This window comes from Erpetoichthys calabaricus, chromosome 14 (genome assembly GCF_900747795.2).
Source record: "Erpetoichthys calabaricus chromosome 14, fErpCal1.3, whole genome shotgun sequence".
Lineage (NCBI taxonomy): Eukaryota > Metazoa > Chordata > Cladistia > Polypteriformes > Polypteridae > Erpetoichthys > Erpetoichthys calabaricus.
The window spans coordinates 21,927,176-21,947,827 of NC_041407.2; the positions used below are offsets into that span (position 1 = coordinate 21,927,176).

The 20,652-nt window shown below is 42.8% G+C and overlaps 2 protein-coding genes across 2 annotated transcripts in view; both read right to left on the reverse strand.

Moving 5' to 3' along the window:
- Positions 1–9,085, reverse strand: part of mmd (monocyte to macrophage differentiation-associated) — a 193,040-nt gene extending 183,955 nt beyond the window's left edge. Inside the window, exon 1 of the mRNA XM_051936303.1 lies at positions 9,031–9,085. Coding sequence (XP_051792263.1) covers positions 9,031–9,074 — 44 coding nt within the window. The 5' untranslated portion in view covers positions 9,075–9,085. The remainder of the gene's footprint in view (positions 1–9,030) is intronic.
- si:ch73-256g18.2 (small integral membrane protein 36) overlaps positions 1–9,427 on the reverse strand; it is a 123,641-nt gene extending 114,214 nt beyond the window's left edge. Inside the window, exon 1 of the mRNA XM_051936311.1 lies at positions 9,031–9,427. Coding sequence (XP_051792271.1) covers positions 9,141–9,425 — 285 coding nt within the window. The 5' untranslated portion in view covers positions 9,426–9,427 and the 3' untranslated portion in view covers positions 9,031–9,140. The remainder of the gene's footprint in view (positions 1–9,030) is intronic.
- Positions 9,428–20,652: the final 11,225 nt, after the last annotated feature.

The window sequence follows — 20,652 nt, forward strand, 5'->3', positions numbered from 1 at the left end:
AAATAAATAGAAATATAAAAGGAATTTTAGCAATACATCATTTTATTAGGTTACCTTTATACATTTTTCCATTTATTCATCAAGCAGCCCTTCACTAACTACATTGAAATGAGAAATCTACCTTTTTTAATATATTATATATTAAATATCTGAATGAAATCACAGTTCAAAAGAACTACAATAAAAGGGAGGAATTCATGTTACATTGTTACATAAAATTACTGGCTGAAATAAAAACCAACAACCATCTCAGGGCCAGGAAGTCTTTAAAAAGGGATTCTGTAAAGCAAGCAATTGGGGTAATGGAGTCTCAAAGAAAAATTGGGATGGTGACCAGGCCACCTCATTTACAGCAATTGTCCGAAACAGCAAATAAAAATGAGTGTGAGGTGGGGCAACAGAAAGGAGGCAAATACGATACCTTCTGAGTCTCTGAGGCTTATCTAAAGATTAATCTCTCTCATGCATATCCAGGATGGGGAGCTCCATCACACTCTACTGCTGTCCTTGAGCCGGGAGCTCTCAGAATTACAGTGTCACGCATATGAACCCGAGGATCTCCTCACCAGCTCATTTGAGGTATGCAACAAGCCCGCCAGGTTGACAGAGGGTGCCATCGCTAACCGTTTCTTCTCTTTCTCTCCCTGCAGCTCAGAGAAACCACCCAATCAGGGCACTTAGCCCCGCCCCTTCTAGGCTACTGGCTTCTTATATCATGTGGGGTGGGCTGGAAGGAGCGGGGATAAGTGCCCTGCTTGGGTGGTTTCTCTGATGTATCTTTCTACAAGCTGAGCAGACCTCCAGGTAGAGCTCCTGTGAAGGACCCCATTTTGTGATGGCATATGAACCTTTTGAGTTTCTTTTGTTTTAAGCCTGGAGGGCTATAAATTGTGTGATAAAGTCACTAATTTAAGTTAGAGACCTGTATTACATGGGACAACCCGGTTGGTGTCCCAGATCTTCTCCTTTATTTCGACCTGTCATTGATGCACCCAGCTTCGATAGATAGATAGATAGATAGATAGATAGATAGATAGATAGATAGATAGATAGATAGATAGATAGATAGATAGATAGATAGATAGATAGATAGATAGATAGATAGATAGATGTGAAAGGCACTATATGATAGATAGATGTGAAAGGCACTACATGATAGATAGATAGATAGATAGATAGATAGATAGATAGATAGATAGATAGATAGATAGATAGATAGATAGATAGATAGATAGATAGATAGATAGATAGATAGATGTGAAAGGCACTATATGATAGATAGATAGATAGATAGATAGATAGATAGATAGATAGATAGATAGATAGATAGATAGATAGATAGATAGATAGATAGATAGAGCTTTATTTGAATGGAAATGTGGCTTTTTACAGAAACTCTTGAAAAAAACAAATACATACTCTAGTCCCGACCGGGGCTTTGATGGAAGTGGGTGAGGCTTAGGTGCCCTCAATGGGCAACATGTCATTGCTGCAGAGGAGGAATGAGATGGTGCTGTTAGTGGTGGCGCCCCCTCTTGCCCAGTGGGGTATTGCATATTTTATTTGAGCCCGTGAAGGTGATCCTCAGATGCCCATGCATGACAATGCTTAGAGTGTGTTCCTGGAGCCAAAATCCCCAACACGCTGTGTATTTGTTAAAAGAGGTCTCTATTAGTTTACTTTTCCCCATATACTGTAAATTCCAAGTTGATCAATTAGACTACTGTATCTTTTTAATATTGTCTGTGTACAATATAGCAAGCACATTAAAGTCTTCACAGCACTTTTCATATCACTGCCTCTTATGAGAGGCTATTCTGTAAATGGAAAATTGAAAAGATTAAGTATAGACTCAAAGCTTGCACTGTGAACAGAGTGCCTTGATTTGTCTTTCAGTTTTAGTCTAATTTTTGAAACGTTTTCAATATTCTTTATACAAGTACTATTAAAGTTTGCTGTCTCACAATCAAAATCATCTGTCTTCCTTGAGGAAACATGTAATGGTGCCTATCTGGCTGGATTTTAATCATCATCACTGAAGCCAGAATTACAACCATGAGGTACCCTGGTAAATCTCTTCCGGTAACCAGAGACATTTTTAACCTGCGTGCTCTGATTGCAAATGTCAAGCCTTGTACTCTTACATTTAAATAAGCCTCCTAGATGAACCCCTGCCCTAACCATTCATTTGTTGTAACAGACTCCAAGCCCAGAGAAATTCCCAAAGGAAATGCTTTATTCTAACATGGGCACACTCAGACAGCATACTGAGGAGATGGAATTGAACTTGACACTTTATGGTCTGTTACAGCCATAATATACAATCGCAATAACAGAACACAGTATAACATATTTTGCAATATTTGAAAAATAAATCACAACTTGAATAGCTATAAATGTGCTCCATAACATTTAGCAAAGGAGAATTGGGGTTATGGGCTGTCACGTCACAGTCCTAGCATCCTGGGGTCACATCCTTTACTCAGTTGCTGCCTGTGTATGTGTGTAGGAGTGTTAAGTTAGTTCAGTGATCTCATTTCATTAGTTGGCCATTTGTCTTGTCTCTTATTCTGCATTCAGAAAAACACAGTGGTGTGCTTTTTACATTTATAAGACACCAGACCGAGTACCTGGTGTTGCCCATTTGTATTTGTAGAATGGTTTAAGGAAAGAAAGCAAAGATTTATGTGTTTTTTAAATGGCGACCCTGTAGCTATTGCTAGCTGTTCCATCTATTATCCACACTTCCCCTCTATCAATGTCTCTGCTCTCGTGAGAATCTGAGTCTGATTGGATTCCAAAATGACAGTAACTCCCTGCTAGATTGTAACGCTGTCATGTTTGTCTTGTCCTCCTACTTCAAGATAGACAGTTCATGGTGCTTAAATTATGAAGAAAATCCAACATCCCTGAGATTCTATTTTGTGTTGCCCTGCACTTCCACCTTTGATCAGGCCTCACCCAACACCCCCCTGCAAAAGTGCCTGATACCCCTTTTTATATAGCAGTAGAAAGTAGAAGCACGTGATGTTGCCTGGTTCAGTAATGTTAAGCTCGGGTCATTTTGTCTGCTAGTTTGGCTTCAGTCTGTTTGAGTGTTTCACTTGCTGTGAGCCAGCAGGTGGCACTGGTGTGCAAACTGTAGCACACAAGGAAAATAAAACAAACTTTGGGACCCCCAGTGTCAAAATTTTGAATTCCAGAGTAGTCTATCTTGTCTGTGTGGTCCTAGAGAGCAACTATGCAAAATTTAGTCCAGATCGGTCAAAAGGTCTAGGGTTGTAAAGGGATAATATAGGCAGACACAGAGCCCCAAACCCCAAGCACAAACACACAAACTACAGTCCCGGGTTCAAATGAAAGAGGATTCATTACACAAATACCTTGTATCACAAGTAAACATTGTGTTTCGTCTTCCCTCTCTCTCCATTGCACTGCTGCTCCTCCAGTCGAGTGTTGCCCATCCTCCTCTCCCAGCTCCGACCAGCTCTGGACAAGGCAGTGCGGACTCTTTTATTGAGGACCCGGGAGTACTTCTGGTAATGTTACGTAACCAGTTGGAAGCACGTCCGGGTTATGAGAAAGCCAGGGTGATACTCCACCGGCAGCGGCCTCTACTATCCTCCAAGAGCTCCTACAGAGTATCTCCTTTGGACTCCAACTCCCATGCAGCCCTGCGGGTTGTCCAAACTGGGACTCTATATGAGGGACACTCCCTTCTATTAAAGTGAAGGATGAACTAATCCCTGTCAGTTCTTGTAACCTTTGGGCATCCCACCAAAAATGAGGATCATTTATCGTTTGATAATAAAAAAAAAACAATGGGACCCCCAGGGTTAAAAATTTGGGTTCCACAGTTTTCTATCTTGTCTGTATAGATCTAGAGAGCAACTATGCAAAATGTGGTCCAAATCAGTCAAAGGGTGTAGGATTGTGTAGGAATCATATAGGCAGACGTACAGACACACATTCTATTTTATATTGATGAGGATGGCCATGGGGTGTACCTGGCCAGGACACCAGCAAGATGGAAGGACCGAGGGAGAGAGAGCGTGTTCAGGGCATTATCCCCCTGAGACACTAGAGGGCACCATGTATTCAGCAGGGCATGCTGGGAGTTGGAGTTAGCCCTGTTGGGTTCCGTGGGTATCACCAGGGGGCTGATGAGCCCTATTATGTCGGGCATCCATCACACCTGGGAGTACTTGCGGAACTTGCTAATGGGCCACCTGGAGTGCTCCCGGGTGCGGCTTGCAGGCATGGGGTTGGCGAGTGAAGCCCCCTAGTTATCTCTGATGAAAGTGACCTTTTGACCTGTGTTATTGAAATTCTGTTTTTTAATGTAATCACATATTTGTCCCATGTAAGTTCATAGTAGACATAAGCTTTTAATACGTCCGGATCTTACCTTCATAATTGAAAACATATAGTTTGAAGCCCTTCTCCTTTTTAGCTCGTGACGTTTGGCACAATGTTTGAATAATGTGGCTTATGTTGTTTACTGGGTGGCACGGTGGCGCAGTGGGTAGCGCTGCTGCCTTGCAGTTAGGAGACCCTGGTTCGCTTCCCGGGTCCTCCCTGCGTGGAGTTTGCATGTTCTCCCCGTGTCTGCGTGGGTTTCCTCCCACAGTCCAAAGACATGCATGTTAGGTGCATTGGCGATTCTAAATTGTCCCTAGTGTGTACTTGGTGTGTGTGTGTGTGTGCGCCCTGCGGTGGGATGGCGCCCTGCCCGGGGTTTGCCTTGCACCCTGTGTTGGCTGGGATTGGCTCTAGCAGACCCCCATGACCCAGTAGTTAGGATATAGCAGGTTGGATAATGGATGGATGGACGTTGTTTACTGTAAGTCTGGGCACGTCTTGAAAAACGCCATAGCAAGTCCGTTTTGATATCAGTGCCGGAAGTGAAGCTGCTGGCTGATGGGGAATCCTGAAGAGAGTGTGCATAGCCTATTCCTAGACTAGAAAACCATCAAGATGGTAGAAATTCACCAAACAAGAGAGTCTTCCAAGACTAAGTTACCAGGTATTGTGGTATACAGTAGGACTTTAGGGACTTTCAAAACTCGACTTGATGTTATTTTAGAAGAATTAAGCGGATAGGAATGGCGAGCTTTGTTGGGCTGAATGGCCTGTTTTTGTCCAGATTGTTCAAATGCTCTTCAAACGCTTCTTAAACACAGTGAGGGAGTCAGAAATTCGAATGAAGGTGGGCAGCTTGGTTCACCAGCTAGAGGCTACACATGAAAAGTCTGGACTGAGAATTGATGGCAGGCAGAGGTGGCATCATCAGACGCTGTTCATCAATAGAGCAGAGTGGTCAAGAGTGAGCATTGGACCTCCATATATATAGGGTAGGTGCTCACCCATTGACTACACTGCAGGCAAATATCAAAGAATTAAACTTACAGAAAGCCATTCTAGGGATCCGAAGAGTGGAGTGATGTGTGCCCATCTCGGCTGATTGAACACCAGATGTGCCACTGCATCTGCTTTTCCTGTGGGTTAGGCATTTAAACTGGGAACATACTTGAACTATTGGACGAATATTCTACATAGTGTAAAAAAAAATAATAATAACTGTTTTTATACCACGATGCAAGTGTAGAGTTCTAGTATATTGGTGTTGAAGTGGTTTCTTTACATGTGTCAACGTTGCATGTCATTTTACATGCAGCTTGTCTGTCTGTACGTTTATAGGTTTGTGTTTTTTACATTTCAGCATTTTCTGTGTTGTAAAACTTTGAATAAAAGAACTGATGGGGAAGCATTAATGGGGGTTTAGCTAGAAAAGGTAAAACAGAACTGAGGAGAGGACATGAAGAACCAGTTATCACTTACAGGGTCTCATCACTCACACTGAAATGAAGCCACGTTAATGGTGACAGTCGAGAACAGATTAACGTAACACAGCCCTAGCAGATAAAAGTCTGTAGAATAGCCTAACATCCCTTACACGTTTCACAGATCTCTAAACACGTGCACATGAATATTCTTCTTGAACATTTTAACATTATGACCGCCTGAATGGATAAAAATGGCCAAACGGGTAAAAGAAGAAATTAATTTTTATAACACAGGAAATTCAAATCAATTCAATGTATTATTATCAATGCACATTACCAGCTATGAGCCAAGCATGCTATACAATAATTAAAATCATTTTAATAATTTATATTATATTCAAATAATGAATGTTTCAGATGTTCTTTTTCATTATAGAACAAGGATTTTGGAGTAGCACTTTAGTTTAGATGCTCCAGAAATGCATCTCTTACTCATCAAGACCCTAACAAACACTTCTTTGAGTCTTCATAACTCATATAAAATATCAGTAAAGTGTTTATTCATCTCTCTAGTGTGACTAACAAAACTTCACTTTGGAGTGGCCTGAGGGGGCTTAACTGAGACCCATTTCTCTTGATATTCCATATTTAGTATAACAGCTGAGAATCCTTCATATTCATACGTCATTTTACCATCAGGTCAACTCTCCAGACAGCACAGACGTGAATAACCGACCTGTGGATGTTTTATAAGCATAATGAAGACCCAATAAGTATGTGCTAAGGTCTTGTTGCATAAGATTCAATGAGCAATAGATGCATTTTTGCAGTCGCTAAACTAAAGTGTTAGCGATTTTGGATTTATTAGTTGGTTTAGAGCAGGGGTACTTAACCTGAGGTCCGTGGACCCCTAGGGAATCCATGGGTGGGTTTCTGTGAGGGTCAGATAAAAATGAACTTTTATATTCACTATACAGCCCGGTATTGTTGATTTAGAGTAGATGTAGTAGCAGTACTAGTAATGGTAGTAGAACACGTAGTAGTAGTAAATCTGTTTTAATTTGCACAAGATAACTGTATTTCATAATTATAATGAGTGGCCATTACTATTTGCATAAAAAAGGAATGCTTTTAATAGATTGCTTACTTTAAAGTTTAATAATACTTTGTGTATTTCATATACGTATGAGACAATCCAATCTTGATAAATAAAGTACATTATATTCATTGCATGCAAATTTGTATTTATGTGAATATTTTTGGGGAAGGGGGTCTATAGCTTTCATCAGATTCTTAAAGGGTTCCGTGAATCAAAAGAGGCTAAGAATGACTGGTTTAGAGTGACGAGTTTTGTTTCATTCAGTCCATGAGAACATTTTGCTAAGAAACATCTTGTATGAATTCTGTTTGCTTTCTTCAATAGAAATGTTATGCCTACTTAAAAAGAGTTGTTTCTGTGGATACCTTGAGCATGGGAAAGGTGCTATATAAATAAAATGTATTCTTCTTATTATTATTACAAGCATGCATGGGCGGCGCAGTGGGTAGCGCTGCTGCCTCGCAGTAAGGAGGTCTGGGTTTGCTTCCCGGGTCCTCCCTGCGTGGAGTTTGCCTGTTCTCCCCGTGTCTGAGTGGGTTTCCTCCCACAGTCCAAAGACATGCAGGGTAGGTGCATTGGCGATCCTAAATTGTCCCTAGTGTGTGCTTGGTGTGTGGGTGTGGGTGTGTGTGCCCTGTGGTGGGCTGGCGCCCTGCCCGGGATTTGTTCCTGCCTTGCACTGCAGGCTGGGATTGGCTCCAGCAGACCCCCGTGACCCTGTGTTAGGATATAGCGGGTTGGATGGTGACTGACTGACAAGCATGCACTAACGCCTTTATCCAAAGCGACTTGCAACATTTGAGTGACACCGTGCGTAACATTTCTTTTGTTTTTGGAGCACAGGGTGACACAGTGGCAGGATGTGAAACTGCAGCTTCAAGGTTTGAGGTCCCAAGTCCTATCCACCATACCGCAGGTGGCTAAAGCATTTGATGGTGCTGATTGATCCTTTTAGGACTTCAGAATAAGGATAGTTGATTATTGTATTGCATTCCTGACTATAACATTATTTTTGAGGATAATTCCATCGATCTATCCATTTTCTAAACCTGCAGTGTTGTGGAGAAGCTGGAGCCCATCCCAACAAGCAAAGGGTGCAAAGCAGGAGAAATTCCTGAACTGGATGGCAGGCCATCATGTGGTGGACACACTCACACTTACATACACCATGGGGGAAAAAACCGGAGCAGCTTGAGGAAACCCTAGAAGACACGAGGAGAATGTGCAAACCCCATGCAGGGAGGCCCTGATCTCCTTACTACGAGGCAGCAGATCTATGATTGCACCAGCATGCCTCCCATTTAGGAGATAATGTAATATTTGATCAAACTACTGTGTTAGACCTGGATTGACTAATGAGCTGTTTTGGGAGAGGGGAACCCTTTACTTGTTGGCCTTTTGTTGCGGCTGCTCAGATACTGAAACTGAGAACATTCTTGTGACTCTTATTTGAACTATTGGATTGCCTGTTTCTAGATAATAAAACCGACAGTAATTTTTGTTTTGCAACCCAAATACCGTGAAAGAAAATGATGCATAAAATGTGTAGGATTTTTTTATTTACTATTTTATAATTAAATATAGCATCCATTCATTTTCCAACCCGCTGAATCCAAACACAGGGTCACGGGGGTCTGCTGAAGCCAATCCCAGCCAACACAGGACATGAACCAATCCCGGGCAGGGTGCCAACCCACCGCAGGACACACACAAACACACCAAGCACACACTAGGGCCAATTTAGAATTGCCAATCCACCTAACCTGCATGTCTTTGGACAGTGGGAGGAAACTGGAGCGCCCGGAGGAAACCCATGCAAACTCCACACAGGGAGGACCCGGGAAGCGAACCCAGGTCCCCAGGTCGCCCAACTGCAAAGCAGCTGTGCTACCCACTGTGCCACCCTGCCGCCCTTAAATATAGCAAGTAAACCCTATTTGGTGCAAGTTCTCTGTCTACCTGGCACTTGAAGCTGCCAATTTTAGCTCCGGCATCCCACCACCCAGAAACGAGATGAGGTGAATGGACAAGTCCTTAACGTACAGCACAGAAATTGCATCCACAAGGTGCACACCTTATAACACTTGTACTGCTAGCTCACAATTCTTTTTTCCACATAAAGCTTTGAGAGTCATAAAGACTTACCTTCTCAGACCTGACGGATGTTTGTGTAAGGTGAACATGATCATAAAATGGCAAACAGTTTATTCCAAAGACGCCGAGGACTCCACTGAAAAGTGAGCAGCGTGCCACTTTCAGACCAAAGTACTTCTCTTTTCTAGCTGGTCGGCCGGGGCCTCATACGTTGTCACGATTTTCTCTCCCCACCGTGCGGCGGCAGGGGAGCTTTGCATCACCACCAGTCTAATGGGAGACTGCGAAGCAGGGGGAGGCTCCGGAGCATATTCCTTACTGGGATCCTTGCCTCGACAGTCATATAACACGCAGGATACGAGAAACACCAGGAGCAATATGACATAACTGGCCACCAGTATAATGAGGTTCAAAGTCACAGGGTCAATTTCCAGATAAAACTCCATTGGAAGCCCATGCTAACCTTCACATCATGCAATAAAATAATAAAATAATGTAGCGAGGGGGGTCCAGAATAAAAAAAAAAAAAAAAAAAAACCCACCGACAACTCTCTCTGACGGTTTCTGCAAACTGGCTGACAAAGCAGTGAGTGAACGTTAGGCAGCAGGGCTGTGCCCCAGAGATCAGAGTGGATATGTTGGATTTGTGGTAAAAATACTTTAATCCTCACCACTCCTCCAACCTTGAATTTCTGTAGCTGATGATTAAAGCAGCTCAATTTAATAACTTAAGCCACCCTTTTAATTTTGCCAACTGCACAGACGAAGAAGGGTTTATGTGGCCAAAATCATTCGGCCAGAAAATAAATAATATTCAGTGTAAAAATAAAAAAAATAAAAAAGATCAATAAAATAAAGAAGTCCAGGGGGCATCTGACCACCCCCCACCCCATCCTTCTAGCAGTATGGTGTCAACGCTAATCTCGCAGATCTTACCTTAACAATCAAGCAGTGCAATGGATGGGTAATGCATGCGGACAGCTCTGGTGGAATAAGGGAGGGGGACGTAAAATGGGTGACGCACTTTGGAGTGCCAGGCATTAAGCTGGACGAAGCTAGTATTTAATCATCCAAAAAGAGCTTTAAAAAAATGTTAAGATGTTAAAATATATCGAACTAACAAAATATAAATAAATAAAACCTTGCACGTTGTTGTGCTAATGAAACCTCAGTGGATGTTGTGTTTGACGGCCAGCAGGTGGCATAACTGCTCATAGTTTAGCCTCAAAAATGCCAATAAGGGCCTAGCGTCTGGGCAGCCGTCAACAATGGGAAGGTATTATGGCATTGATCCCACATCCCAAAAAAGTGGCTCGGAAATACAGACATCAGGATGGCATTGTGATTTGTGCCTTAAAGAAAAGCTTTAACCCCTTGTAGATTGTCGCAAAATCAGTTCAAACCGAATGCAGCCGCGGTGGTGTATGTATCCCATCAATGCTGGTTGATGCATATTCGATACGCACCAAGGAACATATTGGACGCACTGGTCACGCCATCTAGCAGTCATCGTGGAAACTGCATCAGCCAGATGGAAGCAAAGTGTTGGCGTGGTCGTGCACGTGGATTTTGGCAGCTAATTTCGAGCAATTATCTAAATTTGAGGTAAGTTGTGCTAAGATAAAAATACGTGCCAGCTTACTGTTTGCTTGTGTGCTATATTCAAATGAACAGTCTCTACTTAATGTAGCATTGGCTTGACAGCAGAAACACAAATGATTTCTTCTTTTATATGATTGGAAATAAATTTAAGCAACAAGGGGTTAAATATGTCACCTGTTTTTTTGTATATTTGAACATTTGAGAATAGATTGAGGTTGCATTTATATGCTGCAAAGGGAGACAAAGATAGAGAAATGAGGGTTGGGGTCCAGTCAGTTTGCACTCACCGGCCACTTTATTAGATACAAGTGCTTGTTAACGCAAATATCTAATCAGCCAATCACACGGCAGCAACTCAATGCATTTCAGCCTGTAGACATTGCCAAGACAACTGAGCATCAGAATGGGGACGAAAGGTACAAGAAGATACTTTGAACAAGGACTGGTTGTTGGTGCCAGACGGGCTGGTTTGAGTATTTCACAAACTGCTTATCTACTGGGATTTTCATGCACAATCATCTTTAGGGTTTACAGAGGACGGTCTGAAAAAGGGAGAATATCCAGTAAGTGGCGGTTCTTTGGCGGTTCATGCCAGTATTCAGAGGAGAATGGCCAGACTGGTTTGAGCTGATGGAAAGACAACAGTAACTCAAATAAACACTCATTACAACCGAGGTGTGTGCAGAAGAGCAGCTCTGAACACACAGCACGTCAATCCTTGAAGTAGATGGGCTACAGCAGCAGGAGACCACACTGAGTGCCACTCCTGTCAGCTAAGAACAGGCAACTAAGGCTACAATTCACACGGACTCACCAAAATTGGACAATAGAAGACTGGAAAAATGTTTTCTATTGGTCTGATGAGTCTCAATATCTGCTGCAACATTTGGATGGTAGGGCCAGAATATGGCGTCAACAACACAAAAGTATGGATCACTTTAGGCACTTTAGTACCAACTGAGCATCATTTAAACACCACAGCTTACCTGAGTATTGTTGCTGACCATTAAGACCACAGTGTACTCGTCTTCTGATGGCTCCTTCCAGCAGGATAACATGCCATGTCACAACGCTCAAATCATCTCAAACTGGTTTATTGGACATGACGATGAGTTCATTGGACTCAAATGACCTCTACAGTCACCAGATCTCACTCCAGTAGAGCACCTTTGGGATGTGGTGGAATGTGACATTCACATCATGGATGTGCAGCTGACAAATCTGCAGCAACTGCGTGATGCTATCATGTCAATATGGAGCAAAATCCCAGCGGAATGTTTCCAGCACCTTGTTGAATCAATGTCATGAAGAATTACGACGGTTTTGAAGGCAAAAGGGGGTCCAGCCCAACTCTAGCAAGATGTACCTAATAAAGTGGCCAGTGAGTGTACATGCGCTCTCTATAGAGTGAAGAAAAATAGACATAGCTGTGCTGTGACTGTAACAGTTGAGTCACCATCATTAAATTCTGTGAGGCTGTGTATTCTCTGTATTCCTCCTTAGCTGTTCCTTCGGTGAGCTCCGAATTACAATGGAACTTATCAATATGTCTGGCACAGGTTGGAAAGGTTGGGGTTCCGTCCGTTAGGGAATTGATGTCAGTGGACCTCCAGGGTCTCCTTTTCCTCCAGTCTAAGGAGACAGACAGAACAAAAGTTAGCAGTGATGTGTGAGACAAGCAGACGTCAATGATAAAGAGTTGGGGTAACCAGCCTGGTCACCCCGTGTAATTGGTTTTGAAAAATGAACAAAATACACGCAATTATTTCAGCGTTATCTTTGCAGATGTGAGTTCAGAACAAAACTGTCAAACATGGTGGAGCTTCTGGTTTTGGCTTATTCCGGCAAGAAGAGGCTCATCCGGGTGGGCGGATACTGGAAGTGACATCAGAGGTGTTATAGCTGTCAATCATCGGGTCTGCAGACGGAGGAAAAGAGAAAGGCATTCGGAGACAGCGCCAACCCCTGGAGTGGCGGTAATATTAAAGTCACTTCAGGTGTCCCCTACGTGCATGTACGTCACAGATGTCCCACTCCATTTTTTTATTTGGCCAACACAACCCCATTAAAAGCTCCCCATGCCCATATGTCTGATGATTTAAAAAGATGAGATGAGAAATGTAAGTAGGTTTGGGGTACCAGCCAGCAGCCCACGTTAATGATTAGAAAATGAATAAAGCCAAGTGTATCACACTTGGTCAAGATGACAAAGGAAAGGCGAGGGATTGAAACTTCCACCTTACGGAGTGGTCCTCAAATGAACGGTGGCTTCTTGTGGCTGTGAGGCTTTTATTTATGGCTCTCTAGTTGGTTAAGAGACGAAGGGTACAGAGAAGAGGAGAATGAAGCACGTGGAGAGAGGTCATCAGTGGAGTCCCTCGGGGGTCTGTCCTTGGACGGTTACTTTTTCCTGATTCATATTAATTACATCAATTCTGGTATAGTTAGTAAACTTGTTAGATTCTCAGATGACACTAAAATTGGAGGGATGGCAGAGACTGAGGAGGCAGCAAAAAGAATTCAAAATAACCTGGACAACTGTCAGAACTGGGCGAACACCTGGATAATGTAGAGAAGTGCAAAATGCTGTGTGTGAACAACAGGAATATCAATTAAAAATACAGAAATGGAGACACCGGCCTACAGGAGGCAACCTCTGAAAAGGATTTAGGGGTTTATGTTGATGAAACATTTTCATCGACTATGCAATGTACAGAAGCAATTAAAAGGGCAAATAAAATGTTAGATTATACGTAAAATCCATTGAATTTAAGTCAGTGGATGTTATGCTCAAACTCTATGATGCATTAGTAAGATCACATCTGGAGTGCTGTGTGCAGTTTTGGTCAAGACACAGCAGCACTTGAAGATGTGCAGAGGAGAGCAACCAGGTGTATCATGAAACTTAAGGACATGGCCTACTGTTTAGTCTCAAGCAGAGAAGACTGCGTGGGGACCTAATACAGGCATTTAAAATCCTCAAAGGCATTGATAAAGTTGATCCAGCAACATTCTTTCAGCTTAAGGGTGAATCACATACTTGAGGATAGCAATGGAAATTAAGTGGAAGTGCATTTAACACTGAAACCTGGAAGCACTTCCTCACGCAAAGATTTGTGGGACTCTGGAGCAAACTACCAAGACATGGAGTTCGAAGCAGACACCTTGAGAACCTTTAAGAAGAATCTGGATGAGATGTTGGGACAGCTGAGCTATCAGCTAAACAAACGGACTTGATGGACTGAATGGTCTCCTCTCGTTTGTCAAATTGATTCTATTCTTATTTTCTTATTTTATTGACCCAGAAGCTTGGTGGTGGAAGTAGAAGGCAGATGCTATGGTCAAGCCAGGGTTCCTACCCTGGCTCCTGTTTAAAGTGTTTCTTTCTGTCTTCTTTGTGTTCTTTTCATGATTGTTTATTGTTTTTTTTTATATTGTTCTGTTCATTTATTGATTGTCTAAATATTTAATATCTGTTAATTTTATTCCGTTGTTTTTTTTTTGTAGTTTCCTATGTGTTAGAATATCTTCTCCAATGTTCCATTGTATTTTGTGGCTGGTTCCCCAAGAGGTGTGGAGATGCCGTCCCTCACTATTCATTATGAATGTGCTTGGGGGTGAGACCAAAAGGGGGCACTCCAGTGCCTTGGACTCAAGACACAAGTGCACATAAATAATCAAGGGTTCAAATCAAATGGAATTCTATTATACAAAAAGTACCTTTTACAGGTTCTTCTTTCCAGTACAAAAGTAACCACAATGTTAATAACAAATGTCCTCCATTCTCCTCCAGGCAAACCTTGTCCTCTGCCCCCTGTCTCCAACTCCCCTGGGTGAATCAAAGTGGCATTTTTTATACCAGAACCATTGCACCTAGGAAACAATTCCAGGTCAGGCAAAGTAGGGACAGCCATTCCCTACAGCACCCATGAAGCCCCATAGGACTACAACTCCCAGTATGCCCTGTGGTTGCAGACCTGGGTACACTGGCCCAGAAATGCTGCCAACAAGCACAACAGAAGGCATGCAGACTTGCCTCCCCAAGTCCATCCACTTCTTTGGCCTCCTGGCTGGGCAAAGATCTTCTGTTAAGTCCCTCCTGGCATGCCAGTCTGTCCATGTTGGGATGGCGTGTCCAGCTCCTGGCTGACATAGGACATTTCTTGCCCCTGAATATTCACTTCTCTGGAACTCCTGGCAAGGTGAGGGAACAGGGTCTATCCCAGCCAGGAGGTCCATTACAGGGGGTCTAGTGAGTAATCATTTAATTATTTGCTTCTTTGTATTTACTGGAGTTTGTGACTTCAGCTACTGTTTTCAAGATTCTGATTTCTGATTTATGTATTGGTCTTTTTTTTGCTGAGGACTGCCTTTTATGCAATACAGTTTAGCCTCTAGCATTTTTTGTTATTTTTGCAAATTTTTTTGAATAAATAACATTTTTTACTTCTTTTATAACGATTCTGGTGGGCCTTATCTCTGTTCTTTCTGGGTACAGCGCTCTTGTGAGACATATTTTGAGATATTTTGCATTTTTCTTTCTCCATTTTGAGGCCTAGACAGGCCTGAAACCTTCCAGTTTCCTAAGGGAGAGACCTATTTTGGAGCAGGTTGGTTAGGATTCTGGCCTGTCTTTTTGAAGGCCTCACCTTTTTGCCATTTGTGTGTTGCAGCGTTCATTACAGCAGGTCAGTAGTTGTCAGAATTGTGGACAGAAGAGGAGATGTTGCTAGTGAGAGTGCTCCCTATCTGTTCAGGGTGGTTTTGATGACTATTTTGGAGGTTCTAAGATGTTGCTTAAGTGCATGTACGTGACAACATATAACAGTATTTGGACTGATTAAAACATTAGAACAACTGTAATGAGAACAGGCCATTCAATCTTACAAGCGTGTCCATTCTGTTCATCTGGATTATCATATAAAATGTCCTGAAAGTCCTACTCTTCACCACACTACTTAGCAATTTATTCCAAGGGTCTATGCAGGAAAAAAACAACTGTGTAACAATTGTGAGAAATCTGCCTTGAACAAATTTTCAATCATGTCCCTATCATCTTCTTCTTCTTCTTTTTTTGGCTGCTCCAATTAGGGGTGACCACAGTGGATCATCTTCTTCTATATCTTTCTGTCCTCTCCATCTTGTTATGTTACACCCATCACCTGCATGTCCTCTCTCACCACATCCATAAACCTTCGCTTAGGCCTTTCTCTTTTCCACATCCATGGCAGCTCTATCCTTGGCACCTCTCTCCCAATATACTCAGCGTCTCTCCTCTGCACATGTCCAAACCAACGCAATCTCGCCTCTCTGACTTTGTCTCCTAACCATCCAACTTGAGCTGACCCTCTACTGTCCTCATTTCTAATCCTGTCCATCCTCGTCACACCCAATGCAAATCTTAGCATCTTTAACTCTGCCACCTCCAGCTCTGTCTCCTGCTTTCTGGTCAGTGCCACCGTCTCCAACCCATATAACATAGCTGGTCTCACTACCATCCTGTAGACCTTCCCTTTCACTCTTGCTGATACCCGTCTGTCACAAATCACTCCTGTCACTCTTCTCCACCCATTCCACCTTGCCTGCACTCTCTTTTTCACCTCTCTTCCACAATCCTCATTACTCTGTAGTGGTGATTCCAAGTATTTAAACTCATCCACCTTCGCCAACTCTACTCCCCTGATCCTCACCATTTCACTGAACTCCCTCTCATTCACACACATGTATTCTGTTTTGTTCCTACTGACCTTCATTCCTCTCCTCTCTAGAGCAGATCTCCACCTCTCCAGGGTCTCCTCAACCTGCTCCCTACTCTCGCTACAGATCACAATGTCATCAGCAAACATCAAAGTCCATGGGAGCCTGTCTAATCTCGTCTGTCAACCTGTCCATCACCATTGCAAATAAGAAAGGGCTCAGAGATGGGGGTCTATCTGTTTTCAATACTATTTTTTGTAAAAACTGATCTATTTGTATGGAATGATTAAAATTAATAAAATTTAAAAAAAATAAGAAAGGGCTCAGAGCAGATCCCTGATGTAACCCCACCTCCACCTTGAATGCATCCGTCACTCCTACCGCAGACCTCACCACTGTCACGTACTTCTCTGCTACTCCTGACTTCTTCATACAATACCACAACTCCTCTCTAGGCACCCTGTCATATGCTTTCTCCAAGTCCACAAAGACACAATGCAACTCCTTCTGGTCTTCTCTATACTTCTCCATCAACATCCTCAGAGCAAACAGCGCATCACATCTGTGGTGCTCTTTCCTGGCATGAAACCATACTGCTGCTCACTAATTATCACCTCACTTCTTAACCTAGCTTCCACTACTCTTTCCCATAACTTCATGCTGTGGCTCATCAATTTTATCCCGCTATAATTACTACAGCTCTACACATCCCCCTTATTCTTAGATATCGGCACCAGTACAATTCTTCTCCAGTTCTCAGGCATCCTCTCACTTTCCAAGATTCCATTAAACAATCTGGTTAAAAACTCCACTGCCATCTCTCCTAAACACCTCCATGCTTCCACAGGTATGTCATCTGGACCAACAGCCCTTCCATTTTTCATCCTCTTTATAGCTGTCCTTTCTTCCTCTTGCCAATGCGTTGCACTTCCTGATTCAATATCTGCACATCATCCAATCTCTTCTCACTCTCGTTCTCTTCATTCAAATACTTTCCTCCTGTCAACTCTTAATCTCTGTTTTTTCAAACCAGCCGTTCTCCAAGTGTGCTTCATGGACCGTGTTCAAGCTGGACTGTGGGCTCACCTAGTCATCATTCTTAGGAGAACCCTCTGCCTGATAAAGCCACATGAAATGTCTCAAAGGCACTGACAATGGAGCACCCTGCCTGACTAGCTTGTAGATAGTGAGTTCTTTAATTTCTGCACCACTACTTCCCACTCCGGTCCTGTGTGCTTGTAGTGATTGCAGATTTCACAGATCTATTCATGGTCATTTACTACATGGAGCCGTTTATAGATCCAAATAAATTAAGGTACCTTCATGTGGGCGGAGTGGTGGCCCTGAGGCTAGGGATCTCTACCAGCAATCAGAAGTTTGACAGTTCAAATCTCGTAAACCCCAAAGGTGACTCTACTTCATTGGGCCCTTCAGCAAGGCCTTAACCTGCAAATGCTTCATCCTGGGAATGACGTTAATCTGCACCAAGCCTTCTAGCAGGTCCTCCAACTTACAGGGAAAACTTGGGGGTCAGTGGCAGGATTGGCACTCTAGCCACCATAATAAAATCTCATGCTCTTCCAGTGTGGTGCTGAGGTGTCACCTGTTGCATGGCTGCACTCGGGTCCCAGTCTGGGTGGTTCATCGTGTGGTGGGTGCAGCAATGTGCTGTATATCAGTGCATGCTCAAAACCTGTCTCTCTCTCATGTGGATGGGTCTTTTGAGAAAGATGGTTCCCCTCTGGCTTTGCTCTGAAAAACTGCTTTGACTCCTTTGTTTTTCAGTGTGGATAAAACATAACACTTAGTAACATACTGTTGGACTTGCTTTGTTATTTTCACCTGACTTTGTAGTTTGTTTTGTAAATACAAAGTTACAAAAAAAAATAGAGTCTTACTTCCTCCTCCTCCTCCTCCTCCTCCTCTCTCTTTTGTGTAATTGTTGCTGTGCTTTTTTTCGCTGGGATGGTGCTGACATAAGGCACTCCAGCCAGTATGGCTTCCCCTCTGTTTCTGGCAACACTGCTTTGCTGTGTTCCTGCTTTGTATTGCACCTTCCTGTTTGTAACTCACTTGAACATCTCATATACACCAAAATATTCATGATGAGTATCATTCTGAAAATACCACATTAGAACAATTTAGACGAGAACAGGCCATTCAGCCCAACAAAGCTCGCCAGTCCTATCTGCTGACTTCTTCTAAAATAACATCAAGTCGAGTTTTGAAGGTCAACAAAGTCCTCCTGTCTACCACACTACTTGGTCACGTATTCCAAGTGTGTAAAGAAAATCTTCTTAATGTTTTTGCGAAATTTACCCTTAACAAGTTTCCAACTGTGTCCCCGTGTTCTTGATAAACTCATTTTAAAGTCACCGTCTCGATCCACTGGACTAATTCCCTTCCTAATTTTAAACACTTCACTCAGGTCTCCTCTTAACCTCCCGTAAAGGCTCAGTTCTTTTAATCTTTCCTCATATCTCATCCCCTGTAGCCCTGCAATCCGCCTCGTTGCTCTTCTCTGGACCTTTTCTAGCTCTGCTATGTCCTGTTTGTAGCCTGGAGACCCAAACTGCCCACAGTACTCCAGATGAGGTGTCACCAGCATGTTATAAAGCTTCAGGAGAACCTCCTTGGACTTGTACTCCACACATCAAGGTGCTATATAACCTGATATACTGTTAGCCTAATCAAAGACTTCTGAACAATGTCTGGAAGTTGGTCGTGTAGAGTCCAAAATCCTTATCAAAAGGGGTACTCTCGGTTTTCAGAACCATCTTTATGGAGTAGAACCTTAACTTCTCTGGATTGAGAGGAACCAGTTGAATGGGTCTGGGACTGTAGTTATGGCATATACTTTGGAAGCTGTACAATGCACAATCCACTATTAGAAGATCCAGGAGCAAACCCAGTGCTGACTGGAGGGATTATAAACCTCAATGACAGGGCCATCCTAACGTATGGGCAGAATGGGGGCCTCAGTAGCACACAGGGGGTCCACGATGTTTCTGATGCCTATGTATGTTTCTGTTTTGCTATCAAAACAGGTGCCTAGACACACTACTTTGCCTGGGGTCCTAAGATGCTGTTAAGATGGCCCCGCTCAATGGTTCTATGAACATCTGGGCATTCACCAGGAGGAGTTGGAGGAAGTGGCTGGGGATGGGGAGCCTGACTAGCTCAGCTCAGTGTGTTTCTACTGTGAACCTCATGAAGACAAGTCAGTTGAAAATGGTGATGATAGTGATGGTTGGTGATGTGGCTTAACAATCTTACTATATGTCTGTAATTAATTCTTTTAAGTCAAATCCGCTTTAAAGCATATTGTAATAGCCACGACCTTATGTTTAATGAGTGATTTATTTGGTGTATAAACGTGTCTGCCTATACATCACTTGCCATTCAGTTTTGCATCTTTCAAATATAATTTTATAACTAGCAGATAAAAGCAGCATGAGCCCACTTTCTGGTGGGCTGGTGGACGCAAAGTGACTGGAGGAGTCCAAACAAATACTTGATTGCCAAACGGGCCATCCCATTTAATACAAGGTAATCCAAATAAACAATAACACTTATCTGAAAACGTGGTGTTGGTACAATCAAAAACTGCCATGAGCAATACGTTTAAGGCTTCTCTAACTGAAATAGCTCTAAAGAGCGGGTCTGGCTTGTGAGCTCCATCCTGCAGAAGGCTCGGGCCCAAAACTGACGCCCTCATTCCAACTATGCATGGCACCAACCAGGATTGGTGAGCCTTCTTCATGATGATGGCCGGGTCAGTTATCCTCATTGGACATTTTCTCGAAGCTGTCGAGGGAAGAGACCATACAATTAGTGTCAGTGCCCCCTCTTGCCCCGGGGTGGTATCGCTTACCTGAGTTGAGTCTGTATAGTGACCCTCAAACACCAGTGTGTGACGGCCTTTTAAGCCTAAATACAGACATACAGACATACAGACAGTAGTTTTCTATCATAATCATGGCAGAATATTGACTTTAAAGAGTTAAAAAGAATCCCACTTTTAATTTCTCTCTCTGAGCTTTTAAGTGCTTGTGATTCAAAGAGATTATGCTCAAAGGATAGGCCTTTTCCTTTATGGATAATGAAAAAAAATATTGTAGCAGAAGATGTGCTTCCTGAAGCTCGTGCGTCAGATGCCCATTTTAACATAATCTAACAGTGAATTTTATACACAAAGTTAGTTAGTGATCTGTTTATCTCAGGAAGGCACAGTAAAAGAATGCAGGAGCCACAAAATGGGAGAGAGGGTCATTGAATATCCAGTAGACTGTGAGCAAGATACCATTCAGAAACAACACAATGCCCATAAGCTCATTTGTTAACCTCTCTAATTCTACTACAACATCTCAAGGT